General features: G+C 43.0%; 1 protein-coding gene across 2 annotated transcripts in view; it reads left to right on the plus strand.

The window, feature by feature from the left end:
• Positions 1-23,870, plus strand: part of SLC6A2 (solute carrier family 6 member 2) — a 488,933-nt gene that overhangs the window by 327,959 nt on the left and 137,104 nt on the right. For both annotated transcript variants that reach the window (XM_063945285.1, XM_063945286.1), the window contains one exon: positions 21,653-21,777. In XM_063945285.1, the coding sequence (XP_063801355.1) occupies positions 21,653-21,777 (125 nt within the window). The remainder of the gene's footprint in view (positions 1-21,652; positions 21,778-23,870) is intronic.

Raw genomic sequence — 23,870 nt, forward strand, 5'->3', positions numbered from 1 at the left:
GCAAAACAGCAGCTCACTTTACAGCATTGGGGTAACAGCAGCAGGATCCGATGCCTGGCAGCCCTCCAGGAGCACCGATCACCTGTTCCTGGGATTGGTAAGTATAATTACCGGTGGAGGGTCTCGGACCAGGGGTGGGTGGTAGTTGCGATGGAGGGTTGGGTGCCCGGCAGCGGTGGAAGCGACGTGCATGTGCAGCAGGAACTTGGGGCATTTTTTTTGCAAAAAATACTCCCAATAATGCTGCTGGAGGCATTATCAATACATCCATGTAATGTATACAATGATCCAGTGGTTCCTAGACTTTTTTGAAACACAGCGCCCTAGAGTATCAGAATTTTTTCACGGCACCCCAAGGCCAAAAGTTTCTTACTGAGATATTTTGAAATAACTATTAAATGAAGTAAAATGTGTTTATCTGTCATCCTTTGGTTCAGTTGTGTGGTGGGGGACAAAATTTGCCTCTGTCTGTCCACATATTTTATGACTGACAGCCAATAGCACTGGTTTTGCCTATTACATTGACCATAAATAATTTGAATTGATCCTGAAGCACCAATCTGAGGCACCCCTGCAAGTGTCATGAGGCACCCTAGGGTGCCACAGCACACAGTTTGAGAACCACAGCAATAATCGCATTGCAATTTTGGGTGATTTTATCACATGACTTCTGCATCTCAGATGCAGATGGTGATAAATTGGTCCCTAAGGGGTATATTTAATAAAACATAATTATCTCATAAAAGCTGGAAAATGTGATATTTATGTTTTTTGGAGATGGAGATAAATATCTCTCCAGTGACAGTTGCAGCACAGTCCAAAATTCAAACAGGGGAGCCACACCAACTGCCAGTGAGTCCCGAACAGCAATGTCTGGCAGTGTTTGAGGTGGCAGTTGGTTTGGATTTCCTATTTGAATTGTGGACTGCACTGCAACTGCAGTTTGTGTCCCCACTTAGGTGCTTTCCTGGATTAGCATGCAGTACACAATCCTTATAGATGGTAGCCAGATTTTCACACAGATATTGGCAGATATTTCTCAATCCTACTCCTCCTTTCTTTAGTAAGTATCCTAAAAATATATTACCCTGCTAGCCTCATTCATCCAGAATGGAAGCAGGGATTAAAAACAAACAGAAAAGAGACCAGCAATGAAGAGATCCTTGGTAAGGAATAACAATTTTATTTAACATAATGTTCTTACATAATAAAATCATAAACAAGCATGTAAAATAGTTATCCTGTGGTACATCTCTTGTGGTCTACAGTCTACTACCAGTTCGGATAGCGTTAAGCTGTGGCTGTGGTACAGTACCTGAACATCAGGACTGTGGCATTTACCATCTTTTAGATTCCCTGGGAGAGTACGCAGAGTATCCGGAACCCTGCTTAACCTGGCTGTAGTACAATCTCAAGGATCTCTGCACTACTGCTCTCCTTTCTCTCTGTGTTTGATCCCTTCTCCCATTCTGGATGAAAGAGGATAACAGGGTAACACATTTTTATGTTTATTATGAAAGAAAGGAGGAGGAGGAGGAGGAGTATTGAGAAAAATCTCCCATTTTCATCTGTCTGTCTGGGGCGTATTTAGTGGTGAAGGCTCCCCTAAGAATCAGCAGTAACAGCTGCCCCCGATTGGTTATAAGCCCTCATTTGATGATAGCCAATTTAATAGAATAATAAAGATAAAGCCACTAACTATGATTTTTATTATATTTTATTTATGTGTACATATTTAGTAAGTAGGACAGCTTACAGTAGGCAGTATGTGCATGTCCTACAAATTTACACTCCATTCAAGATGGCATTTGGTATAGTACAGTGGAAATATTTTGCAGTTACTGGTACTTTTTGGCCTGACAGTACCACAACACAAGCATCCAAGTGCCGTCTCCAAACAAGTGCCACCCCTAGACACATGCCTATTGGGAAATTCACCACTGCTGTCTGTGTGAGAATCTGGTTACCATATATGAGGATTGTAAACTGCATGTTAAGCCTGGAGAGCTACTAAGTAGGGACACAAACTCTACATTTTAGGACTGATCTACTGAAGCAAGGTGAAACTTCCTTTTGTGTTGCTACTGGCTAATCCCTGGAAGTTATTGTGCTCTTTAATGCTGCACATTCCTCTTTGTATTGGTGTACATTAAGTCTGTCAAACCACCATCTGTACACACATTTTCACCAAGGGAGGATAGTGTAGGTTTAATTATGAAGCCTGGGGGTGGGGAATGCATGAGGTTTTGTCATAGGGAACCCAGTGACTGTGTCTAATAATAAGAACCTCAAGGACAAGATAGATAGGCAGAGATGATGATACATTACAAATGAGGTAATGAAAAGCGCCATGTGGGTAATGGAAAGTGCCATGTGGGTAAGGGAGAAACACAAAGATCACAGATGAAGAGGAAAGTTTGTAAAACAGAAAAGGAGAGTAGATCTGAGAGGAAGAGAAGATAAAATTAATAGACACGAGTTGGTGTGCTTGGAAGATAAGGGAAACAGGGACAATCAGGATTTTTACAGGGTTCCTTGTGTATGTGTGCGTGTTTATACAATATATATATATATATATATATATGGTAAAATAAGTATTGAACTCATAAAAAAAAATCAGTAACTATATTTGTAATGGGACTATTGTAGTGAAATTTTCAGCAGCAGCAGCCCATGCAATTCACACATGCAAAGAAATCAAATTATAGATGTCCATAAATTATGTGTAATAATGTGAAATGACACAGGGAAAAAGTATTGAACACACTTACTGAAATGTATACTTCGTACAAAAGCCTTTGTTGGTAATGACAGCTTGAAGACCCCTCCTGTATGGAGAAACTAGTCGCATGCATTATTCAGGTGTGATTTTGGCCCAATCTTCCACACAAACAGTCTTCAAATCTTGAAGGTTCAGTGGGCCTCTTCTATGAACTCTGATCTTCAGTTCTTTCCATTGATTCTCAAATGGATTCAAGTCAGGTGATTGGCTGGGCCATTCTAGCAGGTTTATTTTCTTCTCTGAAACCATTTGAGAGTGTCCTTAACTGTGTGTTTGGGATCATTGTCTTGCTGAATTACCCACACTCATTTCATCTTCAGTACCCTGGCAGATGGCAGCAGATTTTTATCAAGAATTTCTTGGTACATTTTTCCATTCATATGAAGTATGCCAATACTTATGCTATAAAACAGCCCCACACCATGATGTTCGTACCTTCAAACTTCAGTGTTGGTATGGTGTTTTTGGGGTGATATGCATTGCCATTTCTCCACCCAACATGGTGTGTATTATGGCATGAAAAGAGTTCATCTGATCAGACTATATTCTCCCAGTATTTCACAGGCTTATCTAAATGTTGTGCAGCAAACTTTAAAAGAGCGTCAACATACTTTTTCTTCAGCAATGGAGTCTTGCGTGGTGAGCGTGCAAACAGTCTGTCACGGCTGAGGTTAAATCAGTTTTTGGAAACGGACTAGAAGTTACCACAGGAGTGAAGTATAGAAGGCTTGGGCGGAAACTTGATGGTTTAATGAAACTCTTCCTTATACAAGACAGTAGCCTGTGGAGATACTTGAGAACTAGAATGCGAGGCAGAGCTAACTTTGCCTATGGTTGGGTAGTAGAGCCAAAGATGCAAGATGTGGAGCAGAACTAGTTATTCTGAATACTGTGGTTTGAAAACACAGACTGTAATTTTTGAGTTCTGGTCTGCGGAGCAGGACAGGTTTGCAGAACAGCCGAGACATGGCTGAAATACTTGAGCTCTGGACTGTAGAGCAGGACAGGTTTGCAGAACAGCTGGACACAGCTGATATACTTGAGCTCTGGACTGTAGAGCAGGACAGGTTTTCAGAACAGCTGGGATACAGCTGATTGACAGAATCAGTGTGTGCAGGATGGCAATGCACTTTAGTCCTCAGACAGGAAACTGGTTCAGGAGAACACTGCTGGAATCACAGCTGGGCAATAGACAACAATGCACTGACACCAGGAAGTGCCTTTGCAGGGTTCTTATATCTCTGGATCTCCAGTGATTAGTCATGGAAATCACCTGACTGCCGATTGGATCCCTGGGTGATCAGCTGATCTGTAAAGTCATAGCTGCTAATAAATGAGGCAGAGTATGGATGAAATATGGAGCGACAGATTTAAGGGGCTGGAGAAACAATACAGTAAAGATATGATCCCTAAGACCCTTAGCTCTTACGCAAAAGTAGTAAAAAATTTTGGGTAATAATAAAAAAAAACCTAAAAGGTCTGACAATTAGGATTGTGAACTCACCACCGTGTGCTTGCCATGGCAGCACTGGACAGAAACCTCAGTAGGGTTTTATGACGATGGCATATCAGCGTTTCACAGCTGTGTTGTTGTTGGTCTATGGCAGTTTCTTCCTGAGTGGCGTCTATTATTGTCTCTGTGTGTGTTTTGGTGTACCGTCACAAGAATGTCAGAGATTGAATTAGAGTAATTAACAAACATAAAATTTCTTGTTAAACTTGAAAAGAGTGGGAGCAAAATCAGAGAGCTACTAGTGCAAGTTTTTGGGGATAATGCTTTGAAGAAAACAGCAGTTTTCAAGTGGGTGAAATGTTTTTGAAAGGGAAGAGAAAGTGTCACTGATGAAGAGAGATCAGGATGGCCAGCAACGAGCAAATCTGAAGAAAACATTGTAAAAGTTTGTCAAATTGTGTGTGAAAATCATTGGCTGACTGTCAGGAGCATAGCAGAGTAAGTGAACATCGACAAACAGTCAACCAAGTTTACTATTTAGAAGTATTGAAAAGGCTGCATGAAATAGTTAGATAGAAAAAAAAACTTAGATTTGCAAAAAAACTCATGGATCTTGCATCACGACAATGCACCTGCTCACACGGCATTGTCTGTGAAAGAGTGTTTAGCTAGTAAACAAATAACTGTGTTGGAACACCCTCTCTATTCATCAGATCTAGTCCCCAATTACTTTTTCTGTTCCTGAAGATAGAGGAAAAATTGAAAGGAAGGCGTTTTGATGACATTATTACATCAAGATTAATGCAACTGCAGCTCTGAAGGCCATTTCTCAAAACCAGTTCCAAAATAGTTTTTAAGGGTGGACTGAGCGCTGCCATTGGTGCATACTTTCTCAAGGGAAGTACATTGTAGGCACAGTGATAATCAGCAATGAGGTATGTAGCACTTTCACCGTGATGACACAAACTTAATTGCCAGACCAAACAAGTTTAACCAATGAGCGTCTTAATATATAAGAGACCATGCTAATATTTGACCCACTACCAAAATGTATTTAATGTACTCAGTTGAAATTAACACTAACAGCAGTGGATATGCCATTATAATTAGATAAAGTTTGAAAAACTACTGGTTTCAGCATGTGTAAAACATATTATATAGTATTATCCAACTTTTCCTCCCACTAACACACAAACTATTTATACAGCTGGGTTCAGGGTTTGAAAACAGGGGGTTAAAAAATGCAGTGTTTCACTTTTTGTGATAACTTTCACAGACCTATTTAATTTTGGCCCTTGCAAATTATAATTGGTTTCTAAAAGTTGTGTGTAGCCTGTTTAATAGCTGCTTGAAGTTGCCAATATGTACTAAAGCTAGCTGGGGAGTATCCTGGTAAAAAGTATTGTCATTCTAATTTTAACTCTGCTTATATTCTTGAAATTCCATGGAGGTATTACAAATATAAGCAATGCACTAAAAGACTTAATACTCAACAAAATTCCCTCAATCTGCCCTTTTTCAAAGCAGTCTAATGAGTCTTCAGAGCCTCAACATATTTTAGATATATATGATCAAAGTTACAAAGTCCTGATAATGTTACATTGCAATACATGCTTTCCCACTCATGCACTCTGTTCAAAGCATGATGGATTAGGCTAAATCCACAAGAATTGAGAAGGTGGATTTTTACATCCAGGATTACCAAATTGCTTTTATTGTGGAATTCCTACTGCAAAGGCCCAAATCTGTGGAATCCAGGGTAATTTATTTTCTGCAGTAATATATGTTCTATTATAGGCCCTCATTCCGAGTTGTTCGCTCGGAGATTTTCATCGCATCGCAGTGAGAATTCTCTTAGTGCGCATGCGCAATGTTCGCACTGCGACTGCGCCAAGTAACTTTACTATGATGAAAGTAAGTTTACTCACGGCATTTTCATCGCTCCGACGTTCGCATTGTGATTGACAGGAAATGGGTGTTACTGGGCGGATGCACGGCGTTTTAGGGGCGTGTGGCTGGAAACGCTACCGTTTCCGGAAAAAACGCAGGAGTGGCCGGAGAAACGGTGGGAGTGCCTGGGCGAACGCTGGGTGTGTTTATGACGTCAGCCAGGAACGAAAAGCACTGAACTGATCGCACAGGCAGAGTAAGTCTGAAGCTACTCAGAAACTGCTAACTCGTTTGTAATCGCAATATTGCGCGTACGTCGGTCGCAATTTTAAGAAGCTAAGATTCACTCCCAGTAGGCGGCGGCTTAGCGTGTGTAACTCTGCTACATTCGCCTTGCGAGCGAACAACTCGGAATGAGGGCCATAGTGTAGAATCTAGAATGGTAGTTTTGCTGTTTTTATGCAAGCTGGGTCAAATCCTCCACTACTGAGAATATTGTACTCTGCAAACAGATTTACCATAACATTTTTCACAATGATTCTCCTGTTGTTTACAAAACATTATATATTATACACTGAGTGGCAAATTTATTATGACCACCAGGTGAGTACTTTTATTAAGTACCCTTTATATGGCTTACATTTTTCTAGACATTGATTCTACTAACTGTCAGTGTGTTTCATTAGGAATATTAGCCCAAATGCAATGAACTGAATCTCCATAACATTATGAAGTATCCATTTTTTTGTACTGTTATCACCATATTCTAAACCTTCCATCTGCATAGTCTAATTAAAAATGTGATTCATCAGACTGCTGAGTATACATAACCCATTTCCAATATTTGAATGTCCAATTACCTGTGTTCCTGTGTTAACTGGAAGTATTTTACCCTATGTGCAGCAGATAGCAATGACATACAATGTGTAATGTAATGTGCGGCACACTGTACATTGAATGGTCATCTGAATTGGTCCCTGATTCAGAGTATCCATAATTTGATGCATTGTTGCTTGTCTGTGGGCCTGAACCCGTTATCCCACTCTCAGTTCTGCTCGAGCATCTAGTAGTAATTTACGACCACAGGCCTCAGAACTAGTTTTACGCCTGCTGGTCCATTCTATTTACATTACCATAATCAAACAATTAACCAGTGCAGCTGTTTTGCTAATGTCTGCTTCACTGCTGCTAGCACTAACAATCATTCCATGTCCAAAATGTGTTCGTCCTCGTCTATCCTCCATACATTGAGTAGCGTTACACAGGGCACATAAGAGTCGCCAGCTCCCGTGTGACTCGGGCAGCACCAGGCAACTTTTTCTACTAAAAATGCATCTTATTCACAATGTGATGTGAATAGGAAGCACAAGCAGACTACTCTGATTAATATGATATGCTGCATGTGTATACTCGGTGTGCAACAGATTCTAAAATCATCACAGCGGAACGTGGTGTGGAGCCGCTGACACCGTAACATATACAGATACAGCTGCAGTCGCACACAGAATATATACTGTACATGCCACATACTGTATCACATTAATCACCGTAGTCTGCTTGTGCATTTTATTTACATCACATTGCAAATAAGACACATTTTTGGGAAAAAAGACACGAGAAGACGCTCGGCATTAGTAAACTCCAATGGGACTAGGCGTGCCAAGAAGGACTGTTTAACCTGATCTCAGCAACAACAATGGAGGAGACAACTGTACTTCAGATTGAGTCATTTACCCTTATTTCATAAGTCATACATGCCATTGGTTTTTGCATATGTACTGTACCTTCGCCTTTTTGTCCTTATACAGATTCAGACATCCGCATTACCTGTAGAATAGCTACTTTGCATAAAATATCATGGTGGTCATAATAATTTGGCCACTAAGAGGGGAAATCAATTGGGCATGAGCTTTAACGAGGTAAAAAACCTTATGTACCTTGTACCCAATTTTGAATTACCGCAGGTATGCGTTCTACCAATACCAGCGGTATCAAATTTAAAAAAAAAATAGGTTTTAGGGTTCAGGGGCATATCTACCCATTGGTCAGGGTGGCAGTTGGCAGGGGTACCAGCAGAAGAGGGTCACCGCCTGGCAGTGGCCAGGGGGTAGATTTGTAGAGGCAGTACCTATGTGTGTCTCCCCCCGTAGTGATGCCCGGCAATATGTACAACTGGCAGCAGCGACAGCCACAGTTCATGGTACCGGTGTCCAGGTCCGCAACGTGCTTAAATTAAGAAATGCTACATAAACTACAGCTCCAGGCAGCCCTTGTTATCCTGCAGGTGAGGCACTGCCCAGGGGGGACCATATGATTTACCCCCCACTGCCCGTACCGCACTGTCCACCTCCCGGGAAACTGTGTCTGCCTCTGGCTTCTCACTAGTGACTTCGTCCAGAGAGCTGGTGAGTAACAGAAACACACACACACACACACAGATACACTCTCACTCTCTCCTAAGAGGCTCTACCTGGTGCTGTGTGTATAAGGGGCTATCTGGAGCAGTGTGTGTATAAGGGGCTACCTGGTGCAGTGTGTATAAGGGGCTCTACCTGGAGCAAAGTGTATAAAGGGTTCTACCTGGTGCAGTGTGTATAAGGGGCTTTATATGGCGCAATGTGAATAAGGGGCTCTATATGGTCCATTGTGTATAAGGGGCTCTACCTGGCACAATGTGTATAGGGGGCTTTACCTGGCGCAGTGTGTATAAGGGAGTTTGCTCTACTGTGGTTTAATGAGTGTAAGGGGTTCTAACATGCCATAATGTGTATAAGAGGTACTACTGTGTAGCATAATGTTAATAAGGGGCTCTAGTGTGCTCTAGTGTGTAATGTGAGAAAGAGACACTACTGTGTGGTGTAATTTGAATTGGGGGTACTATTGTGTGGACACACCCCTTTTTAAGCCCACGTGTCATCCCTATTTCAAGTGGAGGTCGGGAGCATTAGTCCTTTACTTTGCCAGGGATGCTCAGACCCCTAGATACATCACTGTCAGGGTTTTCAGAGCTAAAAACCCCATGGCTCATGATGGTTTCCCCTCCATCTTTACACTGGGGGGCTGCTGAGATATGTACAGATGGGTCCTCCGTTATCTTTGCTGACTGAGGCGTTAGTAACAATCGGGCATATGCAGTGTGCCTTGGTGCAAGGAGGCACGCCTAGTCGAAGGGAGGCTCACAGAGCATTTGGCATTACCTTTGAGTGTAATACCTAAGAGCATCCACCAGATGTCACTTTTTATAATCACCAATGCGCATGCGTGTGGTCTCCATTAAAATATAATACTGAACTACAGTGTAAAAACTACTTTACTGGTGCGTTTCTTTACTCTACGCTATGCTACAGTATTCATACAGTATATACCAGTATATACAGTACAGACGCAAATAGTACAGCATATACAGATGCAAACGAACGTGTTACAGGTACAGTATGGTCTATTGATGTTAGGGATATGTGAGCATCCAAATCCTGTAGTATTAAGTATAATGGGGAGAGATAAAAGCTCCTCCCTAAGTTCCTGGATGCCAAATCACTGTGTGAATAGTTTATACAGACGCAAATGAACATGTTAAAACACTTGTGTATGCAGACGCAACTAATGTGTGAAAGGAATAATGTAGCTCGTTGACTGTAAAGTATGCACAGTGAACTAAATGAGCGTCCGTGTCCCCTAACGGCATAAACGAACACCAATCGCTGCTTGCATTACTTTTACACATGAACTTGTGTATCTTCCATGAAGCAACGTGGGCTAGCGGTAAAGTCTTCCGCCTCCCACGCTGAGGGTCCCAGGTTTGATTCCCAAAGAGCCAATCTATATTCCCCCCCCCCCCCTGACATTCACTTTATTATTATTTTTTTCTGTGTAATCCATTGTAAAACATTCAATGGAAGTGTGCACACAGGTTTCACATAAATCAGGGTAAATATGCAGGAGCAACTCATTCCGCTATCTAAAATACACAGCGGTAATGAGCACCTGTAGACATACCAGTAAATATAAATTAGTGTATTCTGACGCAGCTAACTGTTCGAGCAACACAGTACTGTAGATCGTCCACATTAGAGAATCTGTGTTGTACTTTATACAACTCGGTAATTTACAAAGAATTTGTATTCTCAACCACTGCTGACAATAGCCAAACACTGCTGGGAAAGCATAGAAATCGATAATAAAACAATCTTTCAAATAGACCTGCATTTTGCTGGCGTGTTCAGATAGTCATTTTTAACTATTTCTGACCCTTTTCCACAGAGAAGCATGCACCGATTTCACTGATCCGTGCATGTTTCTCTGTGGAAAAGGGTCAGAAATAGTTAAAAATGTCAAAAATAAATTTGCGTGGGGTCCCCCCTCCTAAACATAACCAGCCTTGGGCTCTTTGAGCCGGCCCTGGTAGTTTAAATACTGGGGGAAAATTGACTGGGGTCGCCCTGTATTTAGACAACCAGCACTGGGCTCTTGGGCATGCCCTGGTTCCAAAAATACGAGGGGAAAAAGACGTAGGGGTCCCCTGTATTTTTAAAATCAGCACTGGGCTCCACTAGCCGAGAAGATAATGCCACAGCCAGAGGACACATTTACGTAGGTCCCTGCGGCCATGGTAATACCCCCCCCCAACTAGTCACCCCTGGTCGGGGTACCCTGGGGGAGGGGGACCCCTTAAATCAAGGGGTCCCCCCCTCCAGGCACCCATGGGCCAGGGGTGAAACCCGAAGCTGTCCCCCCATCCCTGGGCGGTGGATGGGGGGCTGATAGCCTTTGTTTGTGTAAAATAAAGAATATTGGCACTCATTCCGAGTTGATCGCTAGCTGCTTTCGGTCGCAGCGCAGCAGATAGGTAAAAAAGCGCCATTTCTGCGCATGCATATGGTGCGCAGTGCGCATGCGTGACGTACTTTCACAAAAGACTATGCAGTTTTCACACAAGGTCTAGCGACGCTTTTCAGTCGCACTGCTGGCCGCAGAGTGATTGACAGGAAGTGGATGTTTCTGGGTGGTAACTGACCATTTTCGGGGAGTGTGTGTAAAAACGCAGGTGTGCTGGATAAAAACACAGGAGTGGCTGGGAAAAAGGAGGCATGGCTGGCCGAACGAACGCAGGGCGTGCTTGTGACGTCAAAACAGGAACTAAACAGTCTGAAGTGATCGCTAGCTAGGAGTAGGTCTCGAGCTACTCAGAAACTGCACACTCTTTTTTTGTAGCAATACTGCGATCCTTTCGGTCGCACTTCTGCTAAGCTAAGATACACTCCCAGAGGGCGGCGGCTTAGCGTTTGCACTGCTGCTAAAAGCAGCTAGCGAGCGAACAACTCGGAATGAGGGCCATTGTTTTTTGTCGTAGAACAAAAGTTCCAGCAAGCCTCCCCCGCAAGCTGTACTTGGAGAACCACAAGTACCAGCATGCGGGGAAATAACCTAGTACCTGTAGTTCTACCACAAAAAATACCCAAATAAAAACAAAACACACACACACCTTGAAAGTATAATTTTATTCAAACACACTTACATATTAATACATACTTACCTACATCCCACGGCGAGAATCATGTCCACTTGTCCAGTAGAATCCACGGGGTACATGTCAGGAATAAAATTATACTTACGGACCATCCGGTGAAGCTTGGTCCTCTTCGGTCCTGTAGTAATGCAAAGGATAGATAAAAAAAAAAAATGAAATCCACACCACTAAAGGGGTTCCATGTTTACACATGGAACCCCTTTCTCTGAATGCCGGGACCCCTGTGACTCCTGTCACTGGAGATCCCAGCAGCAAAGTTAATTGGTGTCACCCACAGGAGTGACCCCAATTAACCCCGCAGTTAGCTGCAGACCGCAAAGTTCCCATCATAGGCTAGAATGGAGCTGCACTAAGCTCCATTCTAGCCGCTGCACTCTGCCTGATTGACAGGCTAGTAGCACAGAGCCAAGCAGAAGAGCGCCATGACGTGCGCTCCCTGATTGGCTGCTGGGATCTCCAGTGACAGGAGTCATAGGGGGTCCCGGCATTGAGGGAAAGGGGTTCCATGTGTAAACATGGAACCCCTTTAGTGGCGTGGATCGGATTTTTGTTTTTTTCTTTTTGACAAGGCCGTGGATTACTTCAGAAGAGGACCGATCATCACTGGATAATAGGTGAGTATATTGAAATTTTGGATTTACAGGTAAACGTTTGGATTCTACATGGAGAAGGGGACGTGATTGGGCGGCGTGGGATGTAGGTTAGTATGTGTGAGTGTGTAAGTGTGTTTTAATAAAACTGTACTGTCACTGTATGTGTGTCTTGTGTCTGTGTTTTTATTTGGGTATTTCTTTTGTTATAGAACTACAGGTACCAGCGGGCCCGTTATTTCCCCGCATGATGGTATTTATGGTTCTCCAAGTACCAGCAAGCGGGGAGGCTTGCTGGGACTTGTAGTTCTAAAACAAAAGACAATATTCTTTTTTTACACACAAAAAGGCTATCAGCCGACCATCCACCACCCAGGGATGTGGGTGGACAGCCTCTGGCTTTACACCTGGCCCTTGGGTGCCTGGGGGAGGTGGACCCCTTGATTTAAGGGCTCACCACTCACCCAGGGTACCCCATCCAGGGGTGACTAGTTGGGGGGTAATGCCACGGCCGCAGGGACCTACATAAATGTGTCCCCCGGCTGTGGCATTATCTTCTCGGCTAGTGGAGCCCGGTGCTGGTTTTTAAAAATATGGGGGACCCCTACGTCTTTTGTCCCCCCATATTTTTGGAACCAGGGCCAGCACAAAAGCCCAGTGCTGGTTGTCTAAATACAGGGAGACCCCAGTCAATTTCCCCCCGGTATTTAAACTACCAGGACCGGCTCAAGGAGCCCGAGGCTGGTTATGCTTAGGAGGGGGGACCCCACGCAATTTTTTTTATACATTTTTAACTATTTCTGACCCTTTTCCACAGAGAAGCATGCACGGATCTCACTGATCCATGCATGACTACCTGAACATGCCAGCAAAAAGCAGGTCTATTTGAAAGCTCCTTTTTTTATGAATTCTATGCTTTCCTGGCAGTGTTTGGCTATTGTTGGCAGTGATTGAGAATACAAATTCTTAGTAAATTACCGAGTTGTATAAAGTACAACACAGATTCTCTACGACGACGATCTACCATACTGTGTTGCACGAACAGTTAGTTGCATCAGAATACACTAATTTATATTTTCTGGTACTGTATGTCTATGGGTGCTCATTACCGCTGTGAATTTTATATAGCGGAATGAGTCGCTCCTGCAGATTTACTCTGATTTATTTGAAACCTGTGTGCACCCTTCTATTGAATGTTTTACAAAGAAAACAAAAATTAATAAAGTGAATGTCAGGGGAAAAAAAACAGATTGACACTTTGGGAATCGAACCCGGGACTCTCAGCGTGGGAGTCGGTAGCCTTCAACACTTGCTCGCCCACGTTGCTGCATGGAAGTTACACAAGTTCATGTGTAAAAGTATTGCAAGCAGCGATTCCTTCCCATTGGTGTTTGTTTATGCTGTTAGGGAACTCGGACGCTCATATTCAAAACATGGTATTTAGTGCACTGTACATACTTTAAAGTCAATCAACTACATTATTCCTTTCACACATTAGTTGTGTCTGCATACACAAGTGGTCATACATTAGTTGCGTCTGCATACACAAGTGTTTTAACACGTTCATGTGCGTCTGAATAAACTATTTTTTTTTTTACTCTCTCCGTCTGACCATTGGTCACCATCTGTGTGTACACTATGCAGTACAGGACTGTATATTAACATTACAGTCATCACTGACCATTTGCCAGAGCTTGTACTGTAGATCAATCTGTCGCTATTCAAACTAAAGTACTGGATTAGTAGAGCATTAGCCACCCAGTGGTGGAGATGTGTATTGCATGCCCGTGCCTCAACTTGCCTGTCCGTGATTAAATTCAGCAAACTATGCTATCGCCTAGGCATGACTAAACCGCCATCTAGGTGCAGAAACAGTCAAGATAATGGAGGACCCATCTGTAGTTCTTCAAGCCTTGTGGAATACCACTATATGGCAGGGGTCAAACACACACACACACACACACACACACACACACACACACACACACACACACACACACACACACACACACACACACATTACACACACTCTCAAACACTCACATAGTGCTGTTGCAGAGGACCTGATCCCAATGTTGGAGGAGAAGACACTGCTTCGTAAGGTTAGTAATTCCTGACTAATTAAGCTAATTTGGAACTTCAAACTGCTTAATTAGTCCTCAGTGAGGAGACTGCACATTGGATCCCTCCTCTCTTAATACACCAACATCTAAACGTACTCTATATCTCCCTTACTGTACACAGATCTTATCATGTGTCTCTTGGATTAATGATAATTGCTGATATTAATTGTTAGTAAGAGTTATATTCAGTGCTCGTTAAATTGTTTTCTCCTACAGCTCTCAAAGGCAGTTGTGCTTAGCATTCAAAATGAATGATTTATTATAATGGGATGCGGTTACCACCGGTAACTATACCTATGCCGGAATCCTGCCCGGTGGAAAGCCCGACAGTCGGCATGCCGACTGTCAGGGACTATTCCCACGTGTGGATGTCCACAACACCTATAGAGTGGCAATAGAACCTGTGGCGAGCGCAGTGAGCTACCGAGCCTGGTGCGCGGTGAGCGCAGTGAGCTTGCAAGGGCCTTCGTTGCACTCACCCCCCCTGCCGGCAATTACAATACCATGCACAACCCATTATAATTGCTTATTATCTGTCTTTGTTTACCTCTGTTTTAAGCCCATGTACACTGTTTTTGTTGTCTGTTGTTTCTATTTGTATGTTGGCCTGCACCAATAAAATTCATTCAATTGTTTTTAAAACAAAAAGAATGATCTCTGTGGTTAAGCCATCCTATTTCTTAGACACTGAACCACTACTGTTCCCCAATACTGTTGTAGCTATTTGTATACTGCAATATTTCCACCACACCTCATGCATACAAATATAGACTACAATTCTTTCAATACATTGGTGTCATTGGTATGTAGTTAATATACTGACTGTCAGGATCCCAATTGCGGAATCCAGACAGTTGGTAAAATACCGGCAGTATTCCACGCCACCACCCGAGGGAGCATAGAACCCGGGGTGAGGCCCAAAGCGTGGCTGCCATTAATGTGGCTGGCGGGATGATGACAGCGGGCATCCCATCAGCCGGGATATCATACTGAACCCGTGTCATTACAGCAGTATAATAGAGCAAACCACTGCTGCGTGTTTTCTAAATTGCTTTGTCAAGGTCTTACCAGTAGAGCAACCTCTAAAATCCTTTTCATTTCACCACTAAAGTAGGCGGATCTGCTGTTTAATGATGTGATCTGTAATTAGACTCTGCCTCCTCATCATGGTGACATGATGTTCGTCATTGCATGGAAGGAAGAAGGGCTTAATTATTTGAATCATGACTTCTTCTCCTCACAGACACTCACACCAAACATTGCGTTTGGACCTCTCCTACTGCTGGTATCTCCATAAGGGAGATTTACTGTGCACTGTTGGCAAGTATGACTGTGACTGAGAGTAAAACAATTGGCTAAATGTGACAACATATCATAATTTTGCCCTAAATAAGCACAGCAAATGCTCAATTAACATGACTACAAGATTTAATATACTGTACTTACAGAATTATGTATGCAGATGCATTGCTGATTCACAAAAATAAGGGAAATAAATCACATCTACTATATCTATGACTGCCTATGTGACATTTAAAATCTATGACCATGCATAAAAACTGTACCTTGTAGTCCTCTTAAGGCTCATGCACAGTAGTTGATATAGTAGATGACATCGCTCATTTTGACTATTCCTCTGCGATATTGTTTACTATATTGCCCAGTGTGTATGCAGTAAACGATAAACGATGCGCGGCCCCGCACCTCATTAATGAGGCTCAATGTCTCCTGGGGAAGCCAGCTCAATTTGGGCTTATCGTCCAAATCTGCATGCACGACCCGGCCGCGCCATGACGTTACAGAGGGTAATTCACACCAGATCACTAGTAAGTGATTTTTGCACTGCTGCGATCAGCTAGTCACCTCCTACAGGGGGAGTGTATTTTAGCGGTGTAAGTGTGTGAAAGCATGTGTAGCAGAGCTGTACAGATTTTGTGCAGTGTCCGCGTAGCCCAGGACTTACTCAGCCGCTGCAGTTACATCAGCCTGTCTGGGACCGGAATTGACGTCAGGAACCCTCCCTGAAAACGCATGGACACGCCTGCGTTTTTCCAGACACTCCCTGAAAACGGTCAGTTGACACCCACAAACGCCTTCTTCCTTTCAATCTCCTTGTGATCGCCCGTGCGAACGGATCCATCACTGAGCGGCGATCCACTTTGTACCCATGCAACGCGCTTGCGCATTGCAGTGCATATGCATGCGCAATTTGGAACTGATCGCCTGCTGTGTGAAAACGTACAGCGGTGATCAGGTCTGAATTACCCCCACAGTGTGATATTGCTAGATATATTGCACTGTGTGTATGCCCACGCCAGGCGGCCCAGGCCAGGAGGGGGACACACTAGGCAATGTCACTCATGGAGCACATCGCCCAGTGTGTACCCACCTTAAGTCTTTTAAATAATATAATATAATGAATTGTTATTATCCACTCAACACATGACCTTGTAGTCTACCAACTAGATGGCAACCAAATCTTCCAGTGTACAGCATCTAATTAGCTCTAACTCGGGAAGTAACTGTTTGAAGCAAATTACACTCATTTGAATCCATTTTTGCAACTGTTAAGAGATGACCAAAATTTCATATAAACTGTATTTTGCAGCAGAACATGATGATTTTGCAGAGGTCTGAACCTTCTCTGATACGATCTTAGAGTTCCACTTTTGCTTTGCCACTACTGTATTTGTAAATTAGCTTTTTGCATTCTGCTGTGTGTTGTGGTTGGGATAGGATTGACAATGCATTCTACTGTGTGTTGTGCTTGGGGCAGGATTGACAATGCATTCTGCTGTGTGTTGTGCTTGGGGTAGGATCTACAATGCATTCTGCTGTGTGTTGTGGTTGGAGTAGGATCTACAATGCATTCTGCTGTGTGTTGTGGTTGGGGTAGGATCTACAATGCATTCTACTGTGTGTTGTGCTTGGGGTAGGATTGAAAATGCATTCTGCTGTGTGTTGTGGTTGGGATAGGATTGACAATGCATTCTACTGTGTGTTGTGCTTGGGGCAGGATAGACAATGCATTCTGCTGTGTGTTGTGGTTGGGGTAGAATTGAAAACACTTAAAGAAAAAGTTGGTGGCGTGCAAGATTGTATGGCCAAATGGAGAGCAAGGCTACTACTTAGTCCAACTAATTGAGGAACCAACTAGGTACAATGCAATCTTAGACCTGGTATTAACAAACAATGGGGATTTGGTATCAGGTATTATAGTAGGGGAACCCATAGGAAACAGCGACCACAATATGGTCACATTCAATATCAGTTTCTACAAACAGCCCTATACTGGCTCAACTAGGACTTTAAACTTTAGCAAAGCAAATTTTGAAAAGATGAGGGTATTTTTCAGGGATATTGAATGGGAAGGTTTGTTTTTAGGAATAAATACTACGGAGAAATGGGAGGTACTAAAATTCCTGCTAGCTAAAAATACTCTCAAATATATTCCTATGAGTAGCAAAAAAGGGAATAAAAATCATAAACCGATGTGGCTTAACAAAAAGATTAAGGAATTTATGGGCAAGAAAAGGCGAGCATTTAAAAAATACAAATCTGACGGGGAAGCAGAGTCATTTCAGCACTATAAGGAATGTAACAAAAATTGCAAAAAGGAAATAAGAGCGGCTAAAGTAGAAACTGAAAAACTAGTAGCAAAGGAAAGCAAAGCGAATCCCAAAAAATTCTTTAAATACATTAATAGCAAGAGATTAAAGAAGGAGAGTATAGGCCCTTTAAAAGACAAGTTGGGAGTCTTAAGCAAAAATTATAATGACATAGCGGACACACTAAATGAGTTTTTTTCACAGTATTCACTAGAGAGGACCCAATTCAGGGACTGACACACAATCTCAATAATGAGAATATCACACTGATAGGTACTTATTTAAGCGAGGAAGTAGTCTGTGACCGATTAAAACATTTAAAGATTAATAAATCACCAGGGCCCGATGGTATTCATCCAAGGGTTCTAATGGAGCTTCACTCTGAACTGGCAAAACCGCTATCTTTGATCTTTGAGGATTCAGTTATATCAGGTATGGTTCCCAAAGACTGGCGTATAGCGGAAGTAGTGCCTATATTCAAAAAGGGAAGTAAAGCTGAACCAGGTAATTATAGACCAGTTAGTCTTACATCTATAGTGGGGAAAGTATTGGAAGGTATTCTAAGAGATAGTATTCAGAAGTTCCTTGAAACCAAAAAGGTCATTAAAAGGAATCAACATGGGTTTATGAAGGACAGATCCTGTCAAACCAACTTACTTGGCTTTTATGAAACAGTAAGCGCAAACCTAGATCAGGGTAAAGACATGGATGTAATCTTTTTAGACTTTGCCAAAGCGTTCGATACTGTACCACACATGAGACTTATCTACAAGCTACAAGAATCAGGGCTAGGAAGCACAATATGCACTTGGGTCAAAAACTGGTTAGATAATAGGAAGCAGCGCGTTGTGGTTAATGGATCTTTTTCAACTTGGACTGAAGTGCTAAGTGGTGTGCTGCAAGGCTCAGTATTAGGACCGCTATTGTTCAATATTTTCATTAACGACCTAACAGAAGGTCTAGAGAGCATGGTGTCAATTTTTGCAGATGATACCAAATTGTGTAAGGCTATAAATACAGAGGAGGATGCCGAGTCTCTTCAGAACGACTTAGTTAAATTAGAAGCATGGGCAGCCAAATGGAGAATGCGCTTCAACACAGACAAGTGTAAGGTAATGCACTGTGGTAACAAGAACAAAAATTACACCTACCTACTAAATGGGGTAAAATTAGGGGATTCTGTACTGGAAAAGGACTTAGGTGTCCTCATAGATAGCAAGCTAAGCAGTAGTACCCAAAGTAGGACTGCAGCAAAGAAGGCTAATAAGATATTAGCATGCATAAAACGGGGTATTGATGCTAGGGACGAGAGTATTATACTCCCGTTATCTAAATCACTAGTGAGGCCACACCTTGAATACTGTGTACAATTCTGGGCACCGTACTACAAAAAGGATATCCTGGAGCTTGAAAAGGTACAGAGGAGGGCGACCAAACTAATTAAGGGCATGGAGACGATGGAATACAAGGAAAGGCTTGAAAGACTAGGCATGTTTACATTGAAAAAGCGGAGACTAAGAGGGGATATGATCAACATCTACAAATATATAAGGGGACAATACACAGAGCTTGCGCGGGATCTGTTTTTGGTTAGATCAACACAGAGGACTCGTGGACACTCGCTCAGGTTAGAGGAGAGGAGATTCCGCACAATACGGCGTAAAGGCTTTTTCACGGTAAGGACAATACGTGTTTGGAATTCCATGCCCGAGGGAGTTGTAATGGCGGAATCTGTCAACACCTTTAAGAATGGGTTAGATAAATTCCTATTGGATAAGGATATCCAGGGGTATGGTGCATAGTCATGCATTATAGTTACTATAAATAGGGATAAAATGCAATGGCTGACCGCAGCATCAGTCAGAAATTTTAGTCAAATCATCATGCATAGGACACCACAAATAGGTTGAACTCGATGGACAATTGTCTTTTTTCAACCTCAGATACTATGTTACTATGTATGTTACTATGTATTTCAAGGAACAGTGTTAAATATTCTCTGTGAACCACGATTAGGCAACCTGTATCTCTTCCTAACCCTAGCACCCAGTACTTACTGTACTGCCTGGAGTCTGACCATTAGGATTCCGCTGTTGGGATCCTGAACACATCCCATCTAGACAGCCACAAGTATATAAACATGAGTAAATCTGTGCAACACTTTGTGATATGTAAGAAGCAGGCAGATTAAGAGCTGCATGCAGTGTCGGACTGGGGCATGATGGGCCCACCGGGGGAATGCAGTGATAGGGGCCCATACTTAGGGGTGTGGCCATCCTATAAAGGGGGTGTGATCAGCCTCCACTGAGGCTTGAAATACACAATAGTTTAGTGCAGTGTAATGCAACATATCTACCATGTATAATACAAGTGCACAGTCTTGAACCTGATCCCTAAAGGAAGGATTGGGCCCTCAGGCAGTGGGGCCTACCGGTGGTTTCCCTGGTACCCCATGTGGGCCAGTCCGACTGTGGCTGCATGATAAATTATCTCTTTGTTAGCAATGCTTTATTTTGTGCTCTGTTTAGTTTGGCTACTAATAGGGGAGTAGAGAGCTGTAACAGGCCCTAGCACTTTGCCAAAAGCAACCATTCACCATTGTCTTTATGTGACATTAGCTTCCCAATGAAATATGCCCTCTTGTTAAGAAAATTTGCACATGGTAGCATCAAAACATTGCAGCAGTGTGCACAGCAGTACCATAATCTTCCTGAGACTACACAGCACCATCTGTTCACAAATAATGGGGGTAATTCCAAGTTGATCGCAGCAGGAAATTTTTTAGCAGTTGGGCAAAACCATGGCCCTCATTCCGAGTTGTTCGCTCGGTATTTTTCATCGCATCGCAGTGAAAATCCGCTTAGTACGCATGCGCAATGTTCGCACTGCGACTGCGCCAAGTAACTTTACTATGAAGAAAGTATTTTTACTCACGGCTTTTTCTTCGCTCCGGCGATCGTAATGTGATTGACAGGAAATGGGTGTTACTGGGCGGATACACGGCGTTTCAGGGGCGTGTGGCTGAAAACGCTACCGTTTCCGGAAAAAACGCAGGAGTGGCCGGGGAAACGGTGGGAGTGCCTGGGCGAACGCTGGGTGTGTTTGTGACGTCAACCAGGAACGACAAGCACTGAAATGATCGCACAGGCAGAGTAAGTCTGGAGCTACTCTGAAACTGCTAACTCGTTTGTAATCGCAATATTGCGCGTACGTCGGTCGCAATTTTAAGAAGCTAAGATTCACTCCCAGTAGGCGGCGGCTTAGCGTGTGTAACTCTGCTACATTCGCCTTGCGAGCGAACAACTCGGAATGAGGGCCCATGTGCACTGCAGGGGGGGGGGCAGATATAACATTTGCAGAGAGAGTTAGATTTGGGTGGGTTATAGTGTTTCTGTGCAGGGTAATTACTGGCTGCTTTATTGTTACACTGCAAATTAGATTGCAGATTGAACACACCACACCCAAATCTAACTCTCTCTGCACATGTTATATCTGTCCACCCTGCACTGCACATGGTTTTACCCAACTGCTAAAAAATTACCTGCTGCGATCAACTTGGAATTACCCCCAATGTTTCTTTAGCGCCCTTATTGCAGCCCTATGCTATGTGATGGATTATCATAATAAAAGATAGTCTAACAGGTAAAACTCTTATCTGGATTATTTTTTCTCTTTGCAGGGATGCTTTACTTACGAGCACCATAAACTGTGTAACAAGTTTTATTTCTGGATTTGCTATATTCTCAATACTTGGTTATATGGCTCAGAAACACAATGTAAAAATTGAAGATGTAGCAACAGAAGGTGAGTGAATACTGTCATTGTCAGTCTGTCAGATTGTTTCCCCTGACACATGCTCTGCTGTGCTCTGCTTTAAGAGGAAGGGTCAATGTGAAGGGGGAAGGGCTTTGGTGGGGCGGGTGTAACGGAGAGTGCTCTTTTGCTAAGGGGGGATGGTGTGATGCACCCCAAAAAGTTTTGTTGTCCTGGGAGTAAGGAGTTTGGGGTTGCTAATACCAATGGACACTGGACCCACTGACACTGGTGGGCTGCAGTTTGTGTAATTGGGGATCTTTCACCACTAGGGGTGGGGAGTAATCCCACTATGGTTTGTTGCTGCTGGGGGATTTATTGACGCTGGGGGTAATCGGTAAGTTTACAATAGGACCTGTAGACACAGTGGGGGGATGAGGGTATTAGATTCCCCATGTCATATTTTTTTAATTAAATATTTAAATATCTTTTAAAAAATATGTTCCAAACTGTTTTAAACTGACAATTTATCAGTGGTTTTTGAAAAAGTGAACCAGTAAAGCTGTTAGAGCCAAGAATGTGCTATTGATGTACATGGCATTTGTAAACATATGAGGGAATGCAATATTTTTGTGGCTAAAAAAACCTAGTGTCAACAGTATGGACATTGGGGGTAATTCAGAGTTGATCGCAGCAGCAAATTTGTTAGCAGTTGGGCAAAACCATGTGCACTGTGGGTGTGGCAGATACAGTATAATAATTGCAGAGAGAGTTAGATTTGGGTGGGTTATTTTGTTTCTGTGCAGGGTAAATACTGGCTGCGTTATTTCTACACTGCAATTTAGATTTCAGTTTGAATACACCCCACCCAAATCATCTAACTCTCTCTGCACGTTACATCTGCCCCCCCTCCCCTGCAGTGCACATGGGGGGTCATTCCGACCTGTTCGCATGCTGCTGTTTTGTGCAGCAGTGAGAACAGGTCGGTTCTGCGCATGCCCGATGGGCGCAATGCGCAGGTGCGTTGTTGCCTAGCGAGCAACGACAAGAAGAACAAAGAAAGCGATCGCAGCCGCGATCGCAAGAAGATTGACAGGAGGAAGGCTTTCCGCGGCGTCAACTGACCATTTTCTAGGAGTGGTGCGGCGAGCGCAGGCGTGTCCAGGCATTTGCAGGGCGGGTGTCTGACGTCAATTCCGGGATCTGACAGGCTGAAGACATCACAGCGGGTAAGTAACTCCAGAGCTACTCAGAACCTGCACAAAATGTTTTTGCATAGCTCTGCACAAGCGTTCGCAGCCTTACTATGCAAAAAAATCCTCCCCCATAGGCGGCGTCTAGTTGATCACATGGGCAGCAAAAAGTTGCTACGTGCGATAAACTCGGAATGACCCCCATGGTTTTGCCCAACTGCTAACAAATTTGGTGCTGCAATCAACTCTGAATTAGGCCCATTATACATTAGCAGCATTGCACTGAAGTCTTCAATACTATGGATATAGGAGCAGATGAATAGCATGCCCGTATAAGCAATTGCACTCATATGCGCCTCGCGTTGCTATTGCACTTATGACCACTTGTGTCTGGAAAGGTGGGACAGGGGAACCAATGGACATTCTAACATAAGCTACAGTAAAGGGCATGTTCACACAACTGTGAGTACATGCAGACTGGGACACAGAAATATATGTATGACAAAGCCATATTATTTTTTGTGGTCAGTGGCAGGTGCTATACAAAGACATTGTTTATGATGACTATAGTCAACTCAGCCAAACAGCTTATAATAGACTAACTGTGACTGTACCACTAACGCTGATCGGTACATGCAGAAGTCATACAGATTACAATTTACAACTGCCTATAATTTAGTAAATTTCAGCCAACACTTTAAAGGGAGTTCTTAGGCAACATATAGCTACTAAAACAAAGGTATGCATTGTCACTTGTTAGTTTTGAAGTCACAGCAGAGACCATTGTCTCTTGTGGACTGCCAGACTCTGCTGTGCTTTACAGTCCTGCAAAAGGGCTAAATGTTTCCGAAGACTGTCATAAATGAATCCCCCACCACTAGATGTAAAAGGAAACTTATTATGTGTCCATTTTCCAATATACATGTTAAATATGCACATGTTAATTTAGTT

Source organism: Pseudophryne corroboree, chromosome 11 (assembly GCF_028390025.1).
Source record: "Pseudophryne corroboree isolate aPseCor3 chromosome 11, aPseCor3.hap2, whole genome shotgun sequence".
NCBI lineage: Eukaryota > Metazoa > Chordata > Amphibia > Anura > Myobatrachidae > Pseudophryne > Pseudophryne corroboree.